Source organism: Aplidium turbinatum, chromosome 14, assembly GCF_918807975.1.
Source record: "Aplidium turbinatum chromosome 14, kaAplTurb1.1, whole genome shotgun sequence".
NCBI lineage: Eukaryota > Metazoa > Chordata > Ascidiacea > Aplousobranchia > Polyclinidae > Aplidium > Aplidium turbinatum.
The window spans coordinates 17,773,855-17,800,147 of record NC_137485.1 but is presented as its reverse complement, the minus strand read 5'-3'; the positions used below and the strand labels follow the sequence as shown (position 1 = coordinate 17,800,147).

Sequence of the window (26,293 nt, the reverse complement as noted above, 5' to 3'; positions counted from 1 at the left end):
GCAGGCAGGGTTAGTTGAGTCAGTGGGTGGGGTTTGTTGAGGCGCAATGGCATTTATGAGATGCATAAGTTTTTGGGTCTATATTGGGCATCGCTCCCATCTGGCACCTCTGATCTATACCATCAATGAACGTTTATTGTATTCAGGAGTGGGGAATAACCTACTTTGTTCTGTGGGCCACAAAAATTATTAACAATAACTTACCAGGCGGGCCACATGGCCCCAAATTCGCTCGTTTCCACAGTCTTTCCCTGAAAAAAGAGTCTTCACTGCAACCAGACCCAAATTTTCCTCGGTTATTTTACCCGACTTTATGTTGTTTCTCTAAGAAAATAAAAATAGGTCTTTACCGCAACCAGGTCCTAATTTCTCTCGATTTTGCCCTACTTCATGCCATTTCTCTAAAGAAAAGTCTTCATACCGCCTAGACCCAAATTTCACACATTCTATCGAAATTAGTGACGTGAAATCTAATACTTTTCATGCTTTTCCCGCGAGCCACATTGTATTGCTTTGCGAACCAAATTTGGCAAAATTGGAAGTATTTCCATTGGAGACACATAAGTGGTCTCTGAATTATCTGAATTCCGAGCAGAAGTTACGCTGGAACAAGCTTGATGTGCAGCACTAATGTTAGGTGTTTCGAAGGTTGTGGACAACTGATTGGCGTGTTCATTGATTTCTGAAGCACAGTTTTCAGCTGGAATCCCAACACGTAACTCTAAAGGTCGGTTGGTCATTTCTGATGAAGCAAAATCTATGTCAGTGAAAATGTCTCTGTACACAAGGATATAGGCCTATCCCTGTTGTCTCAAAACCGGCAGCAATATTTTTGTGGGAAAAAGCATTTTCATAGGCTTCAGCCACATCATATATAACTTACTACCAGAGGTGGGCAGTAGCGCGCTACTTTTGTAGCGGCGCTACTTTTTTGGTAAAAGTAGCGGTAGCGGCGCTACTTTTTAGTTGGAGTAGCGGCTGCAGTAGCGGCGCTATTTTTTTACAAAGTAGCGGTAGCGGGAGAGGCGCTACTTTTGTTCAGTCGCACTCCCGCTACCCGCTACTTTTTAAATTAAATTGAAAAAAATGCTTGTTTTTTTGCAATACTGGCGTGGTCAAGCAGCTATATAATCGGCTTGGTTGCAAAGTTTCGGTCTTTTCTAGCTGACGTCAACTTCTTCGGCGAATATCTCCGTGTGATGAAGCCTATCTGCTAGGCTTTAGACATTCTCCAGGGCGAGTCCAAGGCATATTACGGAGTCTTGCTTCCAACTATCACAATTTACGGGAAGAAATTGACCGAGATCAGTGATCTTGTGACCTGTGAGGAGTTGAAAATGAAAGTCCTTGAAGGGGTGAAGAAACGATTCAACAAGTGCTTCAACAACATGAAATGCGTTATGGCATCATGTCTTCATCCCTCCTTCAAGACGTCGTGGCTACAATTTCTGCACTACGTTTCCACGGATGATGCTGACGCACTGCGAGAAAAAGTCAAGACAGATGTAATTCGACTGTTGCGGGAGACATCAAGCCAGGTTGATACCGAGAAGAGTGACACCAACATCAGTCATGACTCCGAGGATGTATTTTTGGAGTGTTTGCGCCATCCCGTGAAACGTCGGTGCAGAAGGAAGCAGCAATTGTGGACGCCTTTTTTTCGGACAAGAGCAAGTCCTTGAGCTTTTTGAATACCGAGTTAAAACATCTGTTCATTAAATACAACACTCCCATTCCTTCCAGTGCTGCGGTGGAGAGACTTTTCTCTGTTGGAAAAGATGTGCTGGACTTAGGGTCCAAAAAAGCGGGCAGGACTTGGTGACTCTCATTTTGAAATGCTCGTGTTTTTGAAAGATACGTAACAATAAATTTCACTTAGAATGTGTTTTCTATAACGACGTTAAAATGACAGCGTAAACGAATGATAACATTCGTTTCAAGGTCATTTTTGCGTCACTAGGGACTTCAAGAGTGTTTCCCAGTGTCATTTTAGACAAAAGTAGCGGAAGAAGTAGCGGTAGCGCGCGCTACTTTGGTCCGAGTATCGGTAGCGGGTAGCGCGCTACTTTTGTAAATTGGTAGCGGGTAGCGGTAGCGCCCCAAGTAGCGGTAGCGGGTAGCGCGCTACTTTAAAAGTAGCGGGTGCCCACCTGTGCTTACTACAAACCTTTCCAGGATTATTTATTTGCCAGGAACTCAATGCTTTGTTGTAGTAGGCCTTAAACGGGCCATACACAGCCCTGTCCAAAGGCTGTAATTAATGAGATGTGTGAGGGTGTAAAACTAAACAGAAAAGTAGGCCTAATGGATAATTTTAATCAAATAATAGCTCATTTTGTCCAAGTACCTGATTTCATAATTCACGTTTAGCAATTCAAATTCAGAAGTAAGATTTCAGCAGCCTGCAACTTGAGGTAGGGTTAGTTGAGTCACTGCCTCAACTAGCCCTGCAGCTATTGACTCAACCAACCCCAATCCTTCCTCGTGACAATTATTGAACATATTATCTATACGTAAAGCTTTATCGGTCTTACACAAATGTACTGTGCTTAAGATAGCTATAAACTATATGAAACTTTGACGCTATCTTCGCTTACGCCTAGCATAGCTTCAGCATCCCAATCAACTTTGAGCTGAAAATATTTACTTTTTAGTCCAAAAAATGGCATTTTGCTGACTCTATAACCTGTATAACTTGCACGGCTGCTAAAGCAAGATGGACGCAATTACCCATAATGCTTATTGTTTCTAGCAATTAATCTTCACAAAGTCATGCTTGGTTAGTCAGAAAACAATGGTGACTCAACTAACCCACTGACTCAACTAACCCACTGACTCAGCTAACCCACTGACTCAACTAACCCCACCTTCCTATATATCAGTAGTTAACACGGCCACAAAACCCAAAAAAACAAATAGCAAAAAATAAAACAAAAACAGAGAAGCACACATGTAGTAATGAATGACAGCCTAATGAAAAGTGTTGTGGATTGAATTTGCCAGTTCCAATATTGATGTGGATGAGCAGTCATAATAATAATAATAATAGGATGGAGAAAGAAAACCGGACATAAAAGAAACCCATCCTCAGGCAAAAGCCCGTTTCAATGTGGCCCAGGAGAGCAGGTGTTGAGCTCTTTCTATGGTTAGACTGCACATCACACAGTAGCCTAAGACGATTGAGGTTTGACATCCAGTTTAAGTTATTGTTTCTTGTCCTGGTGAGTGATGGAATGGATGAGCTGGTAAATTTGTTTGTTTGTTTATTTGTTTGTTTATCTTTATCCTGCATTGCGGGAAAGCGGACTTGAGCGCTATGCATCGGTGTACGCCTTCCGACATACACCTGACCGCTGACCCACGCTGCAGCCGACGGCAATGTCTGTTTCCGGTTGTCTACTCTACTTATGAATTAAATTTGGTACTACCCATTACTCGAAATCGATTACTGGGTAGAGGCAATTATCGTAAAGTTTCTTGCCCAGAGAAACAACAGCAAGGGCGGGTGGCTGGAGTCGAACATGCAGGCTCTCGACTGCGAGCCCAACGCGCTAACCACTCGGCCACCGCTGCCGACACCGCTGCCGCTGCCGACATGATGATGTCCTGATGGTGTTGATGAAGCTCTCATCCCTTTTGCGCGACGTGTCGTGTTGATTATGGAGTATTGCGTTTGCTGTTAATATCTAGACTACAAACATAAAAGTACAGCACAAGCAATCGATATCATTGTTAGGTAGCCTAAGCCTAATCTTTTGTAAATAATTTCGGATTTCTACTGAAGTCTTCACAAGAATGCAAGAAATCCTTTCTACGTTCTCTTTCTATTGCGTGTCCGTTTTGCTTAAATGTTGTTTTGGTTTGTGAATAAAAAGTGAGTTTGTAAGTTATCAGTCTTTCTAAGTGAAGAAGGAAATTCTTTCCATGTTTTCGCACCTGTGAATTCTATTGAATGTTGAGTAAGCGTTAATGTAAATGTTAACGTTAATGTTAAAGTAAATGTTAATAACGTTGTTAACAGTGATGTACGCGCATACAAAAAATATTGACGCCGTCAGCGTAAACGCAAACGTTCGAAAAAGCATACGTCGTATGCGTCAACGTAACTTGTAAAATAAGGTGGCGGCGTCAGCGTCAGCGCATACACTAGCGTAAACTAATTTTGTTTGCCAGGTGCCAAACATTCGCACGGTATAAACCACTCGAAACAAGCAAGTTTTATTTTGAATTTCTACGAAGATACACAAACATCTGAAAGTGTTCATCTGACATTTTGCTGTGTTTTGGCTCCAATAGGTCTTTGCCCATTGAAAACATTCTTTCAACTGTAGCGCTGGAAGGTATTGGCGTGTTGTAGCGAAAAAATACATTAAAAAGTATGCGTTGACGCTATGCGCTAAAAAATAGCGAAAACTTTACGGCGTAGCCTCAAGCGCAAACTATCCAAATAAATGTGGTCGCAAGCGTTAGCGTAAACAAAAAGTCTACGCCGCAAGTATGCGGCGTAGACTTTGCGGCGTATAGCCTACGTACATCTCTGGTTGTTAATAATACACAATAGCGTTTAACAACGTTACAACATTACAACAACACAGTCTACTCTACAAGAACAATTCCAAATCTTCATCTTCTACAATGTTTCCACTCGAATCTTTGGCATTGGCATAATCATTGTCAGCTAAATGTCTGAAAAATCGTAATAACACATTTCAGTCTCAATTTCCGAAAGACATTTATTTAAATAGCTAGTTTGATAGTATGTGCCAACTGCTTCCAAAAAGAGCCAAATATTGAAAACAAAGGGCCAATGGGCCAAACAATTTTTTTAGCGCCAACTACCTCTAAAAAGGGCCAAATTTCACAAATTTGGCTCCAAAAGAGTCAATCTGGCAAGCCTGTTACAATGCGTTACAATCATGCAAAATAATATCCACCCAAATACAAGCCACATTTTTGTAAGTAGCCGAAAAGGAGCCAAAGCATATAGGTATGTATTTGCTACCATCGCGGTAATTATGCCCACTTCACAAAATTGTAAAGTTTTTACAATTAAAAATAATTTGACAGAAAAAAATTCAACAGTTCGTTTTATCCACAGTATTATAGTATTATCAGAGCCCATAGTGGCTCTGGTATAGGCTAAGTAGACCTACTAAGTAGCCTACTTAATCATCCACACTCAATATTTCACAACATTGTTCCAATGCGTTTATATTACAAAAAAAGCTTACAAAAAGTTAATTCTTGAATTGAAACCAAAGCAAAACGCACATGAACAAATTATGATGGGTTTAACATGGCAAGACAAAAATCTGCTGAATAGACTAAACTTCAAATCAAACAAAATTTGGGGATATTGTGATAGCTATCAAAAAACTAACATGGTCTTGAGTAGGTCATGTAGCAAAACATCAGGACAACAGGTGGACTAATAAATTAACAACTTGGACACCCTAGAAAAACAAACACAAAAGCGGAAAGCCAATATTGAGACGGAAGGTCGAGATTAACAAAGAATATGGAACAACAAACTGGTACATAAATACTCACGATCGACTAGATTGGTAGGAAAATGGAAAAGCCTTCGCTGACATTACAAAATGATGATGATCTCACAAACAGCCATGGCCAACAAAGCAGAGGTTTTGATTGGTTTTTATAGATGGCAATACAAGAAGATGTTGCGACCGTGCCAAATCCTTTCAACTTAACAACTTATTTCGGTTACAAGCACGTTTTAACGTTTCCGTTTTGACGCTTCTACCTTTTTCTCGACCTTTGCTTTGTTGACGTGTTGCCTACTGCTTTTGCTGTGATGGTCAGAAATAAGAACAACTGGACTGAACAACAATACGGTACTAACCGCAATTGCTGTTGTTTCTCTGGGCAAGAAACTTTATGATAATTGCCTTTACCCAGTGATCGATTTCGAGTAATGGGTAGTACCAAATTTAAGTCATAATAAGTAAAATAGACAACCGGAAACAGACATTGCCGTCGGCTGCAGCGTGGGTCAGGTGTAGCCTATGTCGGAAGGCGTACATCGATGCGTAGCGCTCAAGTCCGCTTTCCTGCAATGCAGGATTAAGATAAACAAACAAAAACAAACAAATATTAACACATTTAAGGAACCCAAAAAACTGCTACTGTCAAGGTCAAAAGAAACCCTCAATTTGGAGGGAAAACTGCCAACCTGGCAACTCTGAACCCTTGCGGAGTTTGGGATTGCGATTTGCAAGGTTTGCAAATTTGCATTTTGTAACTCAGTGATGACTTGCGGATTTCACAGTGATTGGAAGTTACAACAGTGAAAGATGCCGGTCAGAAATACTATGTCAAAAGACAGTTGGTAGCAGCAAAAACACAAAATCTTTGAATGAGCTGGTTTGAATTAAATGCAGTACATCTATCGCTACCTGAAGTTGCGGCACAATTTGTCACATTTGCAAAATTTCGCAATTATTGCTGTCTGACTGAAATCTTTCAAAAATCAGATTTTTTCTCTTCGTGCTGACTCGTAATAGTATAAAGCTTTTGGCTGCCTTAGAGAAGTGGAAAAAAATAAGAAAAAGGAAGTTAAAATTTGTTCAATCAAAGAAGCTTCAAGATCAAGCGGTGCTGGTTTGACTCTCAGGGTTTTTGCTTGAGCAACGCATGTTAAAGACTGCTTTCCATTTAGCGGCATCTAATGGATGGAATAATTCCCCAGCAACAACCCTTCAACAATCGGAAACATCACTCTGTCAATCTCGGTGACCTGCAACAGTTGTTCAAAGCCTCTACAAGAATGCGAAACTGCCAGGATTCAGCTCTCAAAGTAGCTTTACCAGTCCGAGGATAAAGATTCAATCAATCAGACTGTAAGCAAGTAGCTAACAATCTTACTGAAATTTTTGGCCTCGATTTGTTTGTGGTTTTGAAAGTTTGATTAAGTTTAAAACCCATTTTGTCACCCGGAATAATAGCAAAACAAAGTTGGAATGTTATTTTTGCAAAATTTCTTCAGTCCAATACCAAAAGTTGGGTACGGTACTTTAACAAAGTAGGCTTTATTATTATGCAGGTATCTAAGATGTGTCGAACTGAGGTCTCATGGAGATTTGTGCACAGGCTGTGTATCAACTATTAGTATTCCACTAGAGTCGATATAGAAAAATAGGCTATTAAACAAGGCATTGTTTGTTGTTGAATTGGTAAAGCTAAAAGACAAACGTTATGTTCGAGTGACCTGGAGGCCATAGCCCCAAAGGCTATGGCTGCCATACGGGTACAGGCCCGTAGCCAGCCGGGGGCCAGGAGGGGCCTCGCCCCCCCTGGCAAAATCCCAACATTCTCGAGCAACAGCTACCATTATAATGATTATTATAAATTATAATGATTAGCAGATATTGCTACATTTGGATCTAGCACTGCCGTTTGTGAGTGTGGATTCTCAGTGTTAACAAGGGTTGACGCTCCCACTAGACGGAGCATGTTACAACCAAGACAGGAAAACTTGGTGCTTATGGCCTTTGAACATTCTGTATCGAAATCTATCGATTTAGACTTGTTTGTGAGACGGTTTGCATCCAAACATCCGCGACTGCAATTGCAATAGACTAGCTCATGCAGTGGCGTAGCCAAGGGGGGTTTTTTGGGTTACAACGCCCCCTTTTGGCACGCGTGTGACGTCACGATATTGAAAATGATGCTTTCAGTCTCTATGTCTGCAAAACAAAGTTTGCCTAATTTTAAACGAAACTGCACTAAAAGAGCGAGTTTTGCCAATACCAAACATTCAAATATCTCAGCCAGGAATTAGCAACAAGAAAACATAGAGACTTAGCTTTATTTCCGAAAAATGTCGAAGAAAACACGATCTTATCCTTTTGCTATGCTACCGGACAGCACCATTTTACAAGAATATTCATACCCAAATTTTTTGTTGAAAATGCTCTCAGAATGCACCAAATTCAAAGTAATTTTTCAAAATTTTTTGGGGGAGGCCCCCCAGACCCCCCGCCGCTGGGCTGCTGTGTTATGTTGGTCATTGTAATATGGTTGCCGTGCTTTAACTACCAAATAAAATAAGAGACCAGTGTTGGCCTTAACACTAATCTGATATATTGCAATTTTTGTGGATATCGATATTTGAGAGGTTAAAATGCCAAAATCATTTCAATTTTTTCGGCCCCCCCTAAAAAAAAGTTGGCCCCCCCTTTGCTTTGTGGTCTGGCTACGGGCCTGCTGCCATATGTAGTAACCATAGCCCACTGTATGAAAAAAGCAGCTTGTGAAAAGGCATAGACCAAATAATAAGGGTTATGGCATAGTTCCTGTTATTTAATGGGACATGCCTTGCAAAAATCTCTAGTTGAACAATTTACATTTCCATCAAAAACACAAACTGTGTTTTTATGAGTTTTTTTGTCATTGTTTTTTTAAAAGGTTTTAGAAGTTTTGAAAGTTAATCATGATTAGACAATTGTTCAACTCACTAATTGCAAAATCAGGACCTTGCTTCAGCACATCTAGCCAATTTTGTGGAAGGCTGAGTGGAAAAACAGCAATTGTTACAGCATCAACAGATGGGATTGGTTTTGCGATTGCTCGAAAGTTGGGACAAGATGGTGCTAATGTTGTAATCAGCAGCAGAAAGTTAGAAAATGTCAACAAGGCTGTCGACACTTTGAAAGCTGAAAATCTAAATGTGTCAGGCATGACTTGCCATGTTGGAAAGGAGTCTGATCGCAAAGATTTACTGGAAAAAGTTGTAGCTGATTATGGCGGATTGGACATCGTTGTGCCCAACACAGGAGTCAACCCTTACTTTGGAAAAACTCTGGATACACCAGAAGCTGCTTTAGATAAAATTTATGACATCAATGTCAAGTCAACATTTTGTTTAATTAAGGAAGCGACTCCATTAATTCAAAAACGTGATGGTGGTTCTATTGTGATTGTTTCATCTATTGCAGCTTTCGATGCTATTGAATACCTTGGTATGTACTCAGTCAGTAAAACTGCATTAGTAGCTTTGACAAAAGTACTTACTTCTGAACTTGGTGCAATGAATATTCGAATTAACTGCATTGCTCCTGGTATCATAAAAACAAAATTTAGTGGTGCTCTTTGGAAAGACAAAGCATTGGAGAAAACAATTCTTGATAAAATTCCATTGAACAGGTTAGGAAATGCAGAAGATTGTGGTGGTATTGTTTCTTTCTTGTGCTCTGATGAAGCTTCTTATATGACTGGAGAAACAATAGTTGTGGCTGGGGGTATGAAGTCTAGAATGTAACAGTTTAACAGTTACACTATTTGTCTTGCACTATTCAATAATTGAAATTAACTTTTAGTGTTGCCTGCAATCAGCTTGTGACATCTTGCAGCTCTCAAGCCATCTTGAGGTATTACGTTTTAAATATCTTTATGAAGCTCTCTTAACAGTAAATTTTGAATTCTTGTGGAAAATGATTTCACTGAGTACTGAGTAGTACTTATTCTATGGTGTTATTTTCACAAGCCTTCTCAGCTGAATTCTTCAATTAACATGGTAGAGATGGCTGGTGACTTAGGTCATGTGACAGTTTGATACAGTCTCAGTTTAGTCTGGTTTGCTACAAGATAACATCACTAAACAGCAGTCTGATCCTGCTGCTATCGATATTGAAGTGCAAACAAATGATATTTTCGAGAAATAACTGAACTTGTTGATTTATTCATCATCATCATAATCTATCGTCGGTTTGTTCCCCACTAGTGGGGGTGGCCGATTGTTTCCGCGCAGCAATTGTTTTAATCCCTTTTCTCCATTTCACTCTGTCCCTTGCATCTTCCTCCTTCAGTCCGACTTTTTTAAATTCATCCTTCACTTGTTGTTTCCACGTTCTTCTTGGACGACCGCGTTTCCTCTTCCCATCCACCTTTAGATCTAGTGCCTTTCTAAGAAAACTTCCTTCCTCCCTCCTTATCACATGTCCATACCATCTTACTCCATTTGCCCTTGCTAGTTGGTCTATGGTCTCTCTCATCTCTAGCATATCCAACAATTCTTCAGTCCTTTTTTCCCTTCTCGTTTTCACCCCACACATTGCTCTCACCATTGACCTTTCCGTTCTTCTCAGGATTGCCAGTTCACTCTCTCTCAATATCCATGTCTCGCTACCATATAGCATTGCAGGCCGCACACAGCTCCGATATACTTTCCCTTTCATCCTTAGTGAAAATTTTCTGCCATACAACATTTCCCCACATTCCCTGAACTTTGCCCAGCTCTTATTATGTCAGTGAAATACTTCATGCATTTTGGTTGATGTTTTTTAAGCTATGTCTGCTATGCTAAGCTATAACTCAGATACCACTGTATTATTTTGGCAATTAATGTATTGTTCTCCAGCAAACTTGTTTATGATTTTGACTTTCTAGTTTTTTTTTATAAAAAAAAAAAAACTATTGCAGTCGTGGATGCTTGCAACCTTGCACCACTTCGATCTGAACAATAGTTTTACTCAAACATTTTTGTGGTGCTTTTGAACAATGAGGAATTCAGCATCATTCACATGTTATTATGTATTGTTGCTATTGTGATATGATCTGTATGATTTGGTTCATTCAAAAAAATCCAAAGCTGTTAATTGCTTTTTCTTAACTAATAATTGTCTGTTAAATCTGATTTGCTACAAGGTTTAATTAATCACCAAACACCCATATGATCCTGCTGCTATCGATTGGAGTTCAAACAAGCGACATTTTCATGAAATAGCTGAACCTGTTAATAAGTCAGTGAAATACTTATGCATTTTAATTGATGTTTTTAAGCTAGGTCACAATCCCTCATAAGCCATCAGTGTTCTGTTGTTTGAACCGATTTAATTCTTTCTGAGAAAATTATCATGCTTTTATCAAGCTTTCACTGCAGAAAACATGCTTTAGTCTTGTATTGTTGGGTTTTGATTTGGGGTTGTTGTGTCATGAATAGCTTAGAAATAATATACGTGTACAACTGTACACTGAACATAGTCAAGGCAATAGTGCGTTTAGAGTCTAGACTGACTGCAGTACTGACTGAAACTTTCATTCAAACTAATCAATGATAGACGAAATAAAGGAAATTTTGTTTCAAAAATGATGATTTATGCAAATGACGACTTTTTTAAATGAAAACTTAGCTCAATTTTACTGCACTACCGTGTTTTTTGATCTTATATGCAAGTTATCTTGGAAATCATGTGTTGAGGTATATATATTTTTCTAACCAGTTTTTGTCTAATGTGAAATCACTAGATTCATTATCCAATGATTAATTACATTTTTACATACCTACCTACTACCTAGTGCTACATCAGCACTGTTAAAGGTCAGACACTGCTTTCGATGTTGATTATAAGATGGCAGTAATAAGTATGTCATTTGCATGGCTGTTAAATTCTACACTTGAAGTTCATTACAGAAGAAGTTCATAACGTGGTTAAAATAATCCGAATGGCGTTTCAATTTTCATCGTTTTCAGTTTTCATTTGTCATAAGTTTAGAATCTGTCCCTGCATAAGTTTACCTTTTTAAATTCTCTTGTTCATCCAACCTTCTGTCGGCCGTACAGCCGAGTGGTGAGAGCCCTGTGACGGCACTCGAAAGGGCGCCGGTTCGACACCGCTCAAGAGCATGCGGCTGTGTCTTTTGCAAGACACTTAAAGGCATGCCTGAAGGTGGACACAAAGACTGGCTTCTTGGCCTTCCCGTCCACGTAATCCAAATTTTCAACCACCGATACGACAACAACAACAACACACAATCTTCTCATTAATTTGAAGCTATAAACGGGTCCACGTCTATTAGGCGCGCACACTGAGGCGTCTGGATATTTAGGTGCGGAGCACTGTGGCGCCCGGTCATTTAGGTGCTATTCCTAGTAAAGTCTGCAGATTGTATCAGCTTGGCAGGTAGGGGCGTAGGGCAATGCTTTTCACACAAAATATTATATTGAACAGAAAAATATGTTTCTCGGCAGCCGATTTGTAGCAAGAATTGACAGCGATAGACACCGTGTTTCGCCCATGAGGCTGGGCTTGTCAGTGTCGCACCACTTGTGTTAAACTGTTTTATTTGCATCAACAGCGCACGGGTACAAATAATTGACACGGCGAGAGAGCACAAACAAACATAGCCAGGTCGAAGACTTTAGAAAACCGGCCTGCCACACCCCGCGGCGGCGGGGAGCGGCGTGATTTAGGGGTGACGATGCACCCGGAGGGGTAAGTCCACCAGCTTAGGTCGCGAGGGCCAGGCTGGGGAGTCGAGGTACCTGTGGAGGGAGAGTGTGGATCGAAAACGTTACATGACCCGTCCGCAAATTTAGAATGGCGGAGCGGGCCAGGGAGACAGGCTCTTTCTGCATTGCCCAGAAAGATGGCCTGCGACGGGCCGGGCGACCCGTCGCGTGTGGACGCTGGAACCGGCAGTAATTGACCGCCGGGCGGCGCCCACGTCTCCCTCACGCGACCTCGGCGCAGGTACTTGACTCTTATACCCGGTCTGCCAGTAGGCAGAGCGGATAAATTTGGGGTCTACCACGAGGAAGAGAGTCAACTATTTAAGGATAATTTGGTTCTCGTGGCAAACAAAATTCAAATAAAAATGTGGAGCAGAGGCTTGATTAATCAATAGAAACAAAAAATATAGGTGGGATTGTAATACATACTCACTGGAGAAGAGTAAGCTTTGATTCGGCGAGCACGGATGTGCACTGGCCAGACGTTGACGCAGGTTCGCCCAGCTGGGTCGGGGAGGCTAGCGATTGAAACTAGAGGCACTGATAGGCTACATTACCAGGAAAAAGTAGAAAATTGGGGTGGAAATTTTGAGGCTGCATCGAGTTGATCAGGGGATCGTGTTGATCAATGCGTTGAAAGCAGAGCGAGGTTGATCCGAGCGGGCAAGAACAGCGTTACAAGGCGAAGGCAGCGTAAGATAATTCGAAACAATTGATTGATTAATACATAGAGATATAGTGATGATTGAAGTTACTTAATTGCTGTTAAACCATGTACATTAGACATTTTATTCCTTTCCTTTGTTCATTTTTGAATGCTTGGGTTATATTCGACCACCCCTTTACCAGTCAGTTTAAATCTTATCTTTGCGGAAAGAAAAGAGCCAACAAAACCAGCAGGCGCCAGGGCAGAGGACATTGTGAAGAAAGAGGCGTTCTTCCCGGCTATCAGCACAAGGCTGAGCACTCACTAGTACAGCGAGCAGTTGCGATTCGCTAACCATAACGGTGTAGCTTCCACGCTAGCCATTCAGACCATCCAATCAACAATATGTTTCTCGGCAGCCGATTTGTAGCAAGAATTGACAGCGATAGACACCGTGTTTCGCCCATGAGGCTGGGCTCGTCAGTATCGCACCACTAATTCTGCCACAAAGATATTCGACCACCGCTTTACCAGTCAGTTTAACTCAATTATCTTTGTGGAAAGAAAAGAGCCAACAAAACCAGCAGGCGCCAGGGCAGAGGACATTGTGAAGAAAGGGGCGTTCTTCCCGGCTATCAGCACAAGGCTGTTTTGTTAATGCGTGTGCGTTGTTGGTCATGGCTTCAGTGAGTGATGCTGCTTAAACCGGCAATGCTTTTTCACACAAAATATTATATTATTACCGTAGCCAAAAAAGGACAGGCAAAGACTATGGATCTGCCATGATTTACGACGTAGGAATACTTCCGTAGGATTACTTCCAATAATGTTCGGAAGCTTGAATAGTTTATTGATAAAGCTTTCACCAACGCAAACCTGGACTAACAACAAATAAAACAATAATAAATCAATAAAACAACAATATATTTTTCTGTTCAATATAACATTTTATGTGAAAAGCATTGCCGGTTTAAGCAGCTTCACTCACGGAAGCCATGATATAATTTTCTGGCAAGCTGCCAAGCTGTTACAATCTACAGACTTTACTAGGAATAGCACCTAAATGACCGGGCGCCACAGTGCTCCGCACCTAAATATCCAGACGCCACAGTGTGCGCGCCTATTAGACCAGCGCCTAATTGTCAGCGCCTAAAAGACTTGCTCCCCTATAAACTGCAGTTTATCATGAATGAATAATCAACTCGTTTACTATTTATGATTGTAGCTTATTAGTTTTCAAAATTGTCAGATCAAACACTTTTTGGTGAAACTTTTCGAACCATTTGCTTATCACAGTTTTTGTTTTTATGTTCTTTAAAGGACTTGGTCTCTGATAAGTGACAGTTGTGAATTTCATTGTGATTGGAAACTCTTTACTTAGCTGTATTGATCAACCGTTTCTAAGCTGTTCAGTATCCCAATTGACAAGTCATACATTTGATTAGTGTGATGATGATGGTGCACTATTTTCTGTGTATTCTACTCGCAAAAAATCACGCATTCCTAACATAATGAAGTTAATTATTAATTTTTTAGGTGTAGGCTACTGCTGTATTGGCTTTGCTAAAGTTCTCACTATTTTGACCATAATTTTATTAACTCAATATGACCAAACTTTCTGGTAGAGTTGCTTTGGTAACTGCCTCAACAGAAGGAATAGGCTTTGCTATTGCTCGAAAGCTCGGTCAAGAAGGAGCTCATGTCGTGATCTGCAGTAGAAAGAAAAAGAACGTAGATAGAGCTATTGCAGAATTGTCTGCTGAAAACATCAATGTATCGGGAATGCCTTGTCATGTTGGGAAGCCCGAAGACAGGAAAGCTTTACTGAATAAAGTTGTACAAGAACACGGATGTCTCGATATATTGGTTTCAAATGCCGCTGTAAATCCTTATTTCGGAAATATACTGGGAACACCAGAATCAGCCTACGACAAAATCATGGATATTAATGTCAAGTCTCATTTCATGCTGATCCAAGAAGCCATTCCCTTTATGAGCAAAGATGGTAAAGGCTCGATTGTGATAACTTCTTCTATAGCTGGTTACCAACCAAACGAGTTGCTAGGTGTCTACGGAATGAGTAAAACTGCCCTTATAGGCATCACCAAAGCACTGACAAGTGAACTGGCCAGAATGAAGATCCGAATCAACTGTGTCGCTCCGGGCATTATCAAGACTAAGTTTAGCGATGCTTTGTTCTCAGGTGACACCGGTTTAAGCCCTGAAGTACTTTCTACTATCCCTTTGAATCGGCCTGGAAAATCGGAAGAATGTGCAGGGATAGTTTCGTTTCTTTCTTCTGACGAAGCATCTTACATCACAGGCGAAACAGTAGTGGTAGGAGGTGGCGTCGCCAGCAGACTGTGAAAAGTATTTTTCACAAGAAAATGCAATCGTCTTAATTATAGTTGCAACGATTTATTTTTTTTTCATTGCAGTGTTGTCAAATATCAACTCTTTTCACAGTGACTTGTCAGTTTCCATTTATTTAGCAGTAATTCTATGCACTATTAAACTGTTCATTAGGTGTAATTGCTGATCTATGTACTGTATACAGTTTTGCGCATTGTCGGAAGACTTACGTTTGTGGCGTGTACCGCTTTGTAGGCTAGTCCTATATAAAGTAAAAATAAGAAATTTGCTATCACGTAAGAGGCTATTGTTAAAAATTTACCCTTACAGCTACAAAAACAGTGCAATCGTAACCCCGTACGTCAGTTCAGGAGCACATTCATTTCAGTTTGTTTGATGTTTTTTGGCTATTTGAAATGAAACAAATGTTGTCAATATTGCTGTAGAAGCTCGATATTCAATAGCTTAAATCACGCAAGGCCCTATTTGGCGCTTGCAAAACCTTGGTTAGTGAGCCCCTATCTCTGTTTAATAGCCCACCCATGTTCATATTTAGTTGGTGCAGCGTTTTTCCCAATTTAAATAAAAAATGTGACCATATTGCTACAAAAACTCGACATTTTAGGCAGCTTAGGCTGCATTCGTCGGATTTGTATTGTTAATCATCATTTGAAATGACTATTTTAAATCAGCGATACCATTAAATCTATGCTATTTTGTTAGAGTTTACAGAAGAAGTAATACTACGCCCTCGTTTTCTTGGAAAATATTTTTCAACGGTTGATAGCATAAGACTTGTCCAAAATTGAATGCTCGTGAAATGACGAAGATATTCAATAATAACATATGGAAGCGTTGACAGGGATTATCCAGCGTACACCTACTGTATGCCTACTTTTGTATTCGAGATGATTTTTTTTAATTAAAATACTTTTTAGGAGGGGGCTTGCATACGGAAGGAAACTTCACGTCGCCAAATATTTTGTAACTACCTTGTTGAAGTGAGCTGTTTGGCATTCAACCAAGTCTTTTTTTTTCAAGACAAACACTGCGTCATTTTTTTACCTAATTTTTGTAGAATGTGGAACCACAAACTGGTATAAAGAAACACACGATCGACTAGCTTGGCAAGAAAAGGGGAAGGCCTTTGCTCAGCAGTGGCTACCACAGGCTGAAAATGATGATGAAAATCTTGTAGTTAAACTCCAAACCCTTTGCATTGTTATGTAGTCAAAGATGGCGTCCCAACAGATTGTGGAGTCGATCTGATGTTTTTAAACCGAATTCACAGCCTGTAGTTTGAAAAGCATTTTTGGCACCTTTGCTAAAACGTATTTAGCTTAGAGGCCCATTAGTGGATTTTGGAGGGGTGACAAGATAGTGCTCACACAGCCAGGATCGGATTTAGCTGATGGAGGGCCCGGGGCACTTTTAGATCGGGGTGCCTCCGTGCAAAAATTTTTTCGAGCCTACGGCGCGAAAAACCACATCTACTTCAACACTAGCATTAATCCAGCACTGCACAGCATTTGCAGAAACTTTAAAGGCTGAAAAGAAAAAAAAAATAACACAAAATCACATTTTCACGTCGGGGGGAGAGCGATAATTAATTTTTGCTTAAAGTAAGCTATCGTAATAAATTGCATTCGACACATTTGCATTTCAGCAATGAATTGCATTTGACAGATAGGTTCGATTTATGCTTTAATCTGAAGACATTGCTTGTTAATCGAATTAGCTAGGCAAGTAGCCTACAAGTTTTACTTATCCGTTTAGGCATACTACACTATCATACTTTTTATATTCACATATCTAATAATTCAATCCAAAAGTACAGTGATATACGCAAAGACTGAAAGTAGCCTATATAGCCTATTTCACCAACAGATAAGCTAGCTTCCGCTACCTTGGTTAGACTATAAAGTTGTAGCTTACTACGCTACTCTTGATAAAAAAAAACGTCAAGCTACTGTATATCAAACGCTCTTCTCCGGTCAGCTACGCGAGTGTCAACTTAAAAAATACATAATCAAAATGTTGAGGTTCTAAAAAGCAACAGCAGTGTAATCATTATTAGGTATCTGACTCAGGAGGGCTTACCTTCCCTCACAAATTTAAGCACTTTTAGCCGACCCTGTCTTTGCAGCTGTTGGTTAGCGCGCGACTTCGTGAACAAAGCAGCTTCAAGATCAAGCGGCGCTGTTTCGATTCTCGGGGTGTGCGTTTGAGCAACGCATTTCAGGACTGCTCCTGCATTCAGAGGCAACTGGTGCATGGAATAATTCCCCGCCAACAACACTTCAACAATCGAAAACTTCACTGTGACCGGGCCTGCGTCAGTGGTTCAAAGCCTCTACAAGTAAGTTATGCGAAATTACCAGAATCAATCTCTCAAAGAAGCTTTCCCAGTCCGAAGGTAGGCTAAAAAAATCAATAGGGAACGTTCAAATATTACGTAACGCCTTTTTTCCGAATTTTTGACCCCCCTCCCCCATGTAACGCCAACGTAACGCTTTTTTCAATCCCCCCTCCCCTATGTAACGCTTTTTCACTACGAATTCAGCACAAAAAACTACCATTCCGTACTCGAAAGCGTTACGTAACGTTTTGCTTGAACCCCCCCCTCCCCCTCGAAGGCGTTACGTAATATTTGAACGTTCCCATAAAATATTTCTACTTTAATTTGAACAATTTCTTTGCATTAAAACTGGATTCCTGTAAAAATTTAAGTTTCACGGTTTGGTTGAAGTGTTGTTGCAGGGGAATTATTCCACTCATTAGGTGCCGCTGAATGGAGAGCATTCCTGAAATGCGTTGCTCAAGCGCACACCCCGAGAGTTGAGCTTGAGTCGGGCGCGTAACCACTGAGCTAACGGACAGACTTATCTGACATTTGTATCCTTGAATTGACAATCTGAATAGTAAGAAGCGAAAGGCTGCAATCATGTCACGTCTTGCTTAGATTAACCTTGTAGCGAAGGTCAGCTCTGCAGCTCATTTTACTAAGATTCTATTTTATGTGCGACTTGAGAGATATGATATAGACTAGGCCTACACCTGCTGAGTATGAGAGAAAATAAGAAACAATAGATACCGGTATGCAGACATTTGCTAAGTTGATTTAGCCTACTTTAAGAGTCAAATGCGTTTTGAAAGTTTGAGGATATTTGTGCTGGGATTGAACATTTTTTACAATCCAATTTCAAGATTTTTGTCTCAATTATCAGAGCATTTGACTTTTGATAAATGTAAAGTCAGAACTCATTGAGATCGTACAAGTCTATTGTATTTTTAACCTTTCACTGCGGTTTGGTCTCCTATTTAAAAAATTAAGTAGGCCTACTGAAATATAAAATTGATAAGCTATCAACTGTTCAGCAAAACCACTTCTTCAGTAAACAAGAGTGGTAGAAGAGACATCCACTGATGGTATAGGCTACCTGATTTTTTTCATGTCATTTATTTTCTTTTTTTTGCCTTGCGTTCGTAGGCTATTCGTTTTTTTTTGTTCTTTCTTCCTTCAATCTTCTTCTTTATTGTGTTATTTTGCTATTGGAATAACCCAATACGGTAGGCTGCTTGTTTTCGTATGAATCTGTTTGAATGAGTGCAGACTCGACGACCTTCCAAGCCTACACAGGATTACGGTCTTTCGCACTCTCTAATGGGGAGCACAAGTTTGCACACTGTAGCCTATATTTTTGTTTTTTTCCATGTACGTTTAGTTTCTTATCCGAACCAAAAATAAATGACTGACTCATCAATGCATGAAGCTAGCAGCAACGTCTTGTAGGCTAACTGCAACACAGTAACAGCTAAATGTAACCTTTCTATTAAAACCCCGATCGAACGCAATGAAAGACGCCATGCTCGATTTTCACCCTTGTTTGCGATCATCAGTGATGCATATCCATGAGAGTGGGAATCGACCCTCCATCTGGATTGCACTACGGTGTCCAGTAGGTTATGACGTTTTAACCACTCGGCCACGTCTCAAGACAATGAAGCTGTTGTTAAGTGCAGTCTTAACTCTTATTCCGTTCAATGCGAGGGAGGGTACCTGGTTTTTCCGAGTAGGCTACCCCTCCAGGGACTCACAAATCCACAATGCCAATCACCTTCACGCAAGAAACATCACTACCAGGATTTCACCTTGCAAGTAATAAGCATCGCACTTACTAATATTCCGGCATAAGGGACATCGTAGTACAATCCAGATGGAGGTTCGATTCCCACTCAAGTCGTAGAGTCCACAATTCCCATTAAGTTGGAGGTTTGATTCCCGCTCAAGACACACGCACCACTGATGGTCTCAAGCAAGGGTGAAACTCGAGTATGGCCTCTTCCATTTTCGTTCGATCGGGGTCAATGACTTTACAAATTCTCACATCCTCGCAACGTTTTAATAGGAAATAGGACAAAGGAAATTTTAATCATTAAATAAAATGATCATTGAAAACTGAAAGAAATTGAACTGAAATAGACAATTACGTGCCACATTATTATAGCAACAGCTTTCAAAAAACAGAATTGAATTTAAAAAAATAAATTGCAGGCTAGCTTACTGTTGTCTACATGAACAACAAAAAATAGCATAAACTCACAAAATAAAACAGAAAACAGTCGAAACATAAGTTAGATTTCGACATTTTTAGAGAAGTGTCACTTGCACGCTGGATACCAATGACAAACGTTATCACTTGCTAAGCAAATTTCTATTAAAAATGATTGTGAAAAAATTACTGAGGGCTATGCTACTAACAACAACACTCGAACGACAAGCTACAGTAGTTACGATATGATTCCAGGACTGTGTTAATATGATATTTCTAACCTTCTACAAGTACGCCAATGCTAAGACGCTGGCAAGATTAAGCTTTTTAAGTACCGTACGAAGTTAAAAATTCAATCAATCGACAAGAATTGTTTACATATTGTTGTTCTCTATGGTTCAACAAAGCAAACTCTTTACCAAAGCTTTATATTGTTGTTTGGTGAAGACAGAGCTGAAAGCTGGCTAGACTAGTTTTTAACTAGGATTTAAACGACTACTGATTTTTGCAGGCAAGTCTAATAATACCTATTTATCTTAATTTGTATTGAAATACAAGGCTAAGAGTCTCATATTAAATAGAACTTTTTATCGCTTAAATAATGTCTGGAGAGAGGCAAAACTCCCACAGTGTTTCCTTGAAGTTTGAAATGACAACTTGATAAATTAAACAAAAAAGACTGGATCCAGAACCACCCAAAGCTAATGTCTACCAACAAACAGCAGATCAATCATTTTTCAGAATACTGTCAGATCGTGAGGTTTCTTTTGATCTGCGACTATAATTGTGAACTTCTTGCTTCAATGACGTCTTCGAACTTTTTGTGAGACCTTATCCATCGGCTAAACTTGACATTGCATGTCGAACAGTGTGGGTTTCATTGGTTCAGCTGTGGATGGGAGTTTGTTGGAGTAATGTCACGCCCGCGATGCAGAGGGACTTCGTCGTAGTCATGATGAGATAATGACAGTACGTCTACATTTGGTTCGATGTTTGAACTCGGGATTTCCACGCCTGAAATGAAACAGCTTGCGTTTATATCACTGCAATGGTTCGTTTTGGGCTAAAAATATAAATCAGCCCAGAACTTTAACAGGGTTTTAATGTCAAGTTATAAACAAATTTTGTATTACATCAGAGACATGCTACACACGATGACGGTACTCAAAAAAAGACTTGGACAGATTTCGTCAAGTGTCTTATTATTGAATACTGAAAAGTTTGGGTGTTCATCAGGACAATTATCGTTTCCAGCACTAGTTGCAACGTTCATCTGATGAAATTGAAAGTAAAATTAACAACAAACAAGATGGTTTATTGCTTCACTGACGTTTCGCGCACCATGACAATGCGCATCCTCAGAGCGAATAACATACAAAATAAAATTTCACCAGGTTACAGTATATACTGCAGTGCGATTGAAGGCAAGAAAAAATAAAACACGCAATATTTTAAAAATTGGCCAATGATGTGTGAGCGGTTACTTTCCACGTTAAATTACGTAAAAACTTCCAACAATAGACATAAAAATTCGAAGCGGTGACGACCAACAGAAATAGTGCGATTGAAGGCAAAAGAAATAGAATAGAAAACATTGTGTTCTATTTCTCTTGCCTTCAATCGCACTTTTTCTGTTGGTCGTCACCGCTTCGAATTTTTATGTCTATTGTTGGAAGTTTTTACGTAATTTAACGTGGAAAGTAACCGCTCACACATCATTGGCCAATTTTTAAAATATTGCGTGTTTTATTTTTTCTTGCCTTCAATCGCACTGCAGTATATAACCTGGTGAAATTTTATTTTGTATGTTATTCGCTCTGAGGATGCGCATTGTCATGGTGCGCGAAACGTTAGTGAAGCAATAAACCATCTTGTTTGTTGTTAATTTTACTTTCAATTTCATCAGATGAACGTAGCAACTAGTGCTAGAAACAATGTCTTATTATTATTGTTGCTTCTTCTGTAAATGCTAGCATCGGTCAGGCATCTTGAGAGAGGCAATATCAGACATCTAACTCATCATTTACACACGTAAACCTATTGTGTATCCAATGAATACATTATTCATAAAATTTATTTAATACGATGTTGGATTTTGTCCCTACGTATCCCACTAATTGTGGCTTGTACGTTGTGGTTCATTTCGATAAATAGTTGCACGACAGTTTTACATATACAGGGTTCCCACACATTTTTTATAAACAAATTCCCTACTTTTTCAATACTAAATTCTAAAAATTCCCTACTTTTTCAATACTAAATTAAAAAAATTTCCAACCTGATTTTGATCTAAATTGCGCATTAACACTTAACAGTGCTTAATCAATGAAAATTTCTGTGCTGTATTATTTCCAAACACGATCATGCACAGGTTTAAAAATGTATATATATCCGGACTCTATTACATTCGAATCAGTATGAAAAATAATAATAATGTACAGTAGAAGATTCCTGTTTGAAGAAATTAACTCTTTTTTTTCAAAAGACCCGAACTGAAATCAGTTTGGATAAACTGTCACATTTATACTAAAATTGCAATTCAAAGCTTCATTCTATCGGACATGGCAACCTGCCATAAGCCAAACCAAAACAATTAAAAATCACACTACTGACAAAATGAAGTAAGTGAAAAGAACACTGAACACTATCTTTGTGATTCTGAACACTGAATCACAAAGACATTGTACAGTACAAAAGATTTATGAATGATATTGTCTTTGTTGTTGTGTCATAATAGTAGGTTTTAGTAATGAAAGGCCACCGTGATTGAGGACTGATGTATTGTGGTCTTGGTCGCAGACATTGCCGCATTAACGATGTCTCTTACCGCTATTATCACCTAGTCCTAGCCAACCTGACATCATTGTTTTATGCGGCCGCTAATCGACTTCAACGATCATGGAATGTTACGTAATAAGAACGGTTATATACGCAAAAATAAAAAATATCGATTGCTTAAATGAGCTCTTTTGTTTCATGAACTTTGCGTATTGCTCAACAAGTGTATAAAGTTTAGAATTGACAAGAAAATCACGGCAAATAAACGTATTTAAAACTTTTACTTCAGCCGACGCTGTTTCACACTCAGTAATCTAGGTCGGCAATAATTTTGCCGCAGCAAAAATGCGTTAATTTTGAAGGCTGCCGAGCTGGAAACAGCTTGTCCCGTGTATAACTCGAACCTGGCTTTTTGAGGTGAAAACCACTTGCGAAAATCTCGAACTACACTCGAGTATATACGGTAACAAGTAACATTTTGAATGTAGGCTACAGAACAAACATCGCCGGAGGCTAAATTTTCATGTCAAGTTCAATATTTCTGCTTCTGGAGTGCCCCACAATTAAAGAAGTCACGCCATGGTTACGCTACGCCACTGTCTGTACAGTATAACTCCTGTTGCAAGTAGGCTAACCACAGTTCACCTAAACTGCTTAGTGCATGAACAACGGAGAATGACAGGTATTTAAAGCGCAGATAAACAAGAAAAAAAACAGTTTCCGAACTTCATTGAAAAGCTGCAATGTGCCACAACGTTGTTCTTTGTACTACCGCTTTGAACTTGAAGAAGGATTACGAGTATGAACAAAAGAATAACTTTTAAACCTCATTTTGAATTGAAAAGACATGACGTATAGTAATGTCTTCCATCCTTAGTTATTATATATTGTTTCATTACGTAATGTCTTGTAGGAATAAATTGAAAATCAGTATGATCACTCAAAATGAAAGCAATGGGACTACGAATCCTCACTAAACCAATCAATCAATGGTCTTGTTGCACCTAAGATGACAACCTTATATTTTACTGATCTCCGAAGCTGATGTAAACCTAAGTCATGTCGACTTATGCTTAATATGCCCCCCTTATCGAAATTTGCTCTTTGTAATACCGCTTTGCAGGTGGATTACGACTATGAACAAATGAATAAATTTTAAACTTCAATTTGTATTGAAAATACATGACACAATGTCTTCCAACCTTATCACATATTTTTTCATTACGTAAGGTCTTATAAGAATGAATTGAAAACGAGTCTATTCACTAAAAATGAGAGCAACGGGACCACGAATCCTCACTGAACCAATCAGTAAAAGGTCTTGTTGTGCCTACTGATCTCTGGAGCTTACATAAACCTGAAAAAATATGGACTTATTCTTGATATGAAATTCGGCTACATATTATATAACATATCGATTAATGGATATTTTGTTTCACTGAACTTCAAAGTCAAAATGTATTTGTTTACCACAACCAAACCACTTGTGATGATCGAATTTGTTAATTCCTTATTCGATAAAATGTTTAGATGATGTCACGTCATTACGCCGATTTGAGATACGGTATTTCATTCATGATGTCGTATGGATGAAAAACTTTTACAAGTTTTATACTCTGCTGAGAGTAAAAAAGAAACACAAATGATAAATAATGGAGAAATTGAGTCTCCTTTACAACTTAAGAATTATCGAACAACGCAAAACTGCTGAAACAAAACGTTTTGGTTGAGTGAAAGAATCACTGCAAGCAACCAATGCCAAAATGCGAGCGCAAGAAGTCATGGGAGTGTGAGATATCAAAAATTTAACAGGTTGTTATTTTTCTACATCAATGTGACGTTAGTTACTACTTTAAAAAATCTATATTTTTGCTTCTGTAGAAAATCCGCAGCAAACGCCTTTTTTACATGTTTAGAATCGGCCAAATTTTTCCGAGACCGATACCCAAACAATGGCTGATATCACCGATACCGTTACATCGGATTTTTTATCTACAATTTAGTCATCAATGTTTTCCATACTTTTTCAATACCACGAGTGAGGTTTCACAAAATTCCCGACCTTTTCCCGGTCTGGAAAACGGGTTTTCAAATTCCCTACTTTTTCCCTACTTTCCCGACTGCGTGGGAACCCTGCATATAGTAGACTTGCAATATGTCTTACATATGTATAAAATTAACAACGCCTTTCAGAGGCACAACGCCTTTCAGAGGCATCTACTTTAAAAGTAGCGTGCTACCCGCTACCGTTACTCGGACTAAAGTAGCGCGAGCTACCGCTGCTTTTCTCTTAATTTAAACTGACACAGGAAGCACTTTGTGAAGTCAAAATGACCTTGAAGACGAATGAAATTATTCGTTTACACTGCCATTTTTACGTCGTTACAGAAAACACTTTCTCGTGAAATTTATTGTCACGCATTTTTCAAAACACGAGTCTTTCAAAATGCGAGTAACTGAGTCCTGCCCGATTTGGCTTCAACAATCAGCATGTCTTTTTCAACGAAGAAAAACCTCTCCACCACAGCAGTGGAAGGAATGGGTCTGTTGTATTTAAGAGACTTTATAAATTGGCACTAGGAAAGCTCAAGGACTTGCTTCTGTCAGAAAAAAAGGCTTCTACAATTGGCAAATTTCCACGCATTTACAATTTCCTCCATAAATGTTTTTCGTATCGACGTTGTATGCGATGACACCAACAAAATTCATCTTTGATGTCGTAACTGGTGTTGGTGTCACTCTTGCCGTTATCAACGTGGCTTGATGTTTTCCACAATAATCGAATGATTTCTGCTTTGATTTTTCATGCATTGTTTCCATGAAAAATCTCCAAGAACGAGTCATTTTTTCACTTTGTATTAGGAAGTAGCGGGGTGCGAATGAAAAAAATGTAGCGCCTCTCTGCTACATTGAAACAAATAGCGCCAACACTGCAGCCGCTACTCCAACAAAAATAGCTACCGCTACCAAAAAAGTAGCGCGTTACTGTCCACTTCTGCTTACAGCCTAATGTAACTGGGCAATTGGGCATACGTTACGGCAATTATTGACAAACTCTCTGTTCACCGGCGTGTAGTAAATAAACTTTGGATAAATTGCACAACCAATGCCAAAAACAAAACCATGTGTTTCTGATGAAAAACATGTGATGCATTGTCTTCACCACGGTGTCTGCTCTACTGAGGATACTTAAAAATACAGAATAGCAACCATACAAATTGATTATTATCAAATCTTATAACTCGAGACCTTTAGGCATTCAAATAGTCGTTTAAATTTAAATTTTTCCAGGCATGAAACCCTAACGCAAACCTGGAGTCGATTTCTTGTTCCACTGGGGAAAGGGATTTTCTGACACTTGATCTACCAATCCTACATATTGTGAGCGAGACTGGGCGGTTTGATTTGTTGAAGTTAGAGGCTTGAAGCTCAAACAACTTGATGCTGTGCTGAAGTAAGCGCTGTGTTCTGAAAATTCGCTTGTGGTTGGCGATACAGGAATAGGATGAATGTCATCTTGATCTTTCACATTGCTTGGATCTTTACTCAAATCTAAACGAGGCAATTTGTCTATATTCTGATTCGTGGGCGTCACATCATACGGCACATTTTGTGCCACAGCACTTTGATGCATTTTTGTTCTCTCAGTTTCAGCATAATTAATCTCATCATCAGGAATTCCGTCGTTTCCCGCTAAGCACTCCTCTCCAATTC

At 39.4% G+C, this 26,293-nt stretch overlaps 2 protein-coding genes across 2 annotated transcripts; both read left to right on the top strand.

The window, feature by feature from the left end:
* The first annotated feature begins 8,452 nt into the window (after positions 1 to 8,452).
* Positions 8,453 to 14,432, top strand: LOC145782950 (dehydrogenase/reductase SDR family member 4-like). The gene has a single exon (XM_082594709.1). It carries the CDS (start codon positions 8,453 to 8,455, stop codon positions 9,278 to 9,280), a length of 828 nt encoding a protein of 275 aa, XP_082450835.1. The 3' UTR covers positions 9,281 to 14,432.
* LOC145782705 (dehydrogenase/reductase SDR family member 4-like) lies at positions 13,315 to 16,043 on the top strand. Its single transcript, XM_082594457.1, has one exon. The coding sequence runs from the start codon at positions 14,502 to 14,504 to the stop codon at positions 15,261 to 15,263; it is 762 nt and encodes a 253-aa protein (XP_082450583.1). The 5' UTR covers positions 13,315 to 14,501; the 3' UTR covers positions 15,264 to 16,043.
* The last annotated feature ends 10,250 nt before the right edge of the window (positions 16,044 to 26,293 follow it).

Bases quoted from the DNA above. Each gene is read 5' to 3' on its own strand.
- LOC145782705 (XM_082594457.1), top strand. From the start codon at position 14,502: ATGACCAAACTTTCTGGTAGAGTTGCTTTGGTAACTGCCTCAACAGAA.
- LOC145782950 (XM_082594709.1), top strand. From the start codon at position 8,453: ATGATTAGACAATTGTTCAACTCACTAATTGCAAAATCAGGACCTTGC.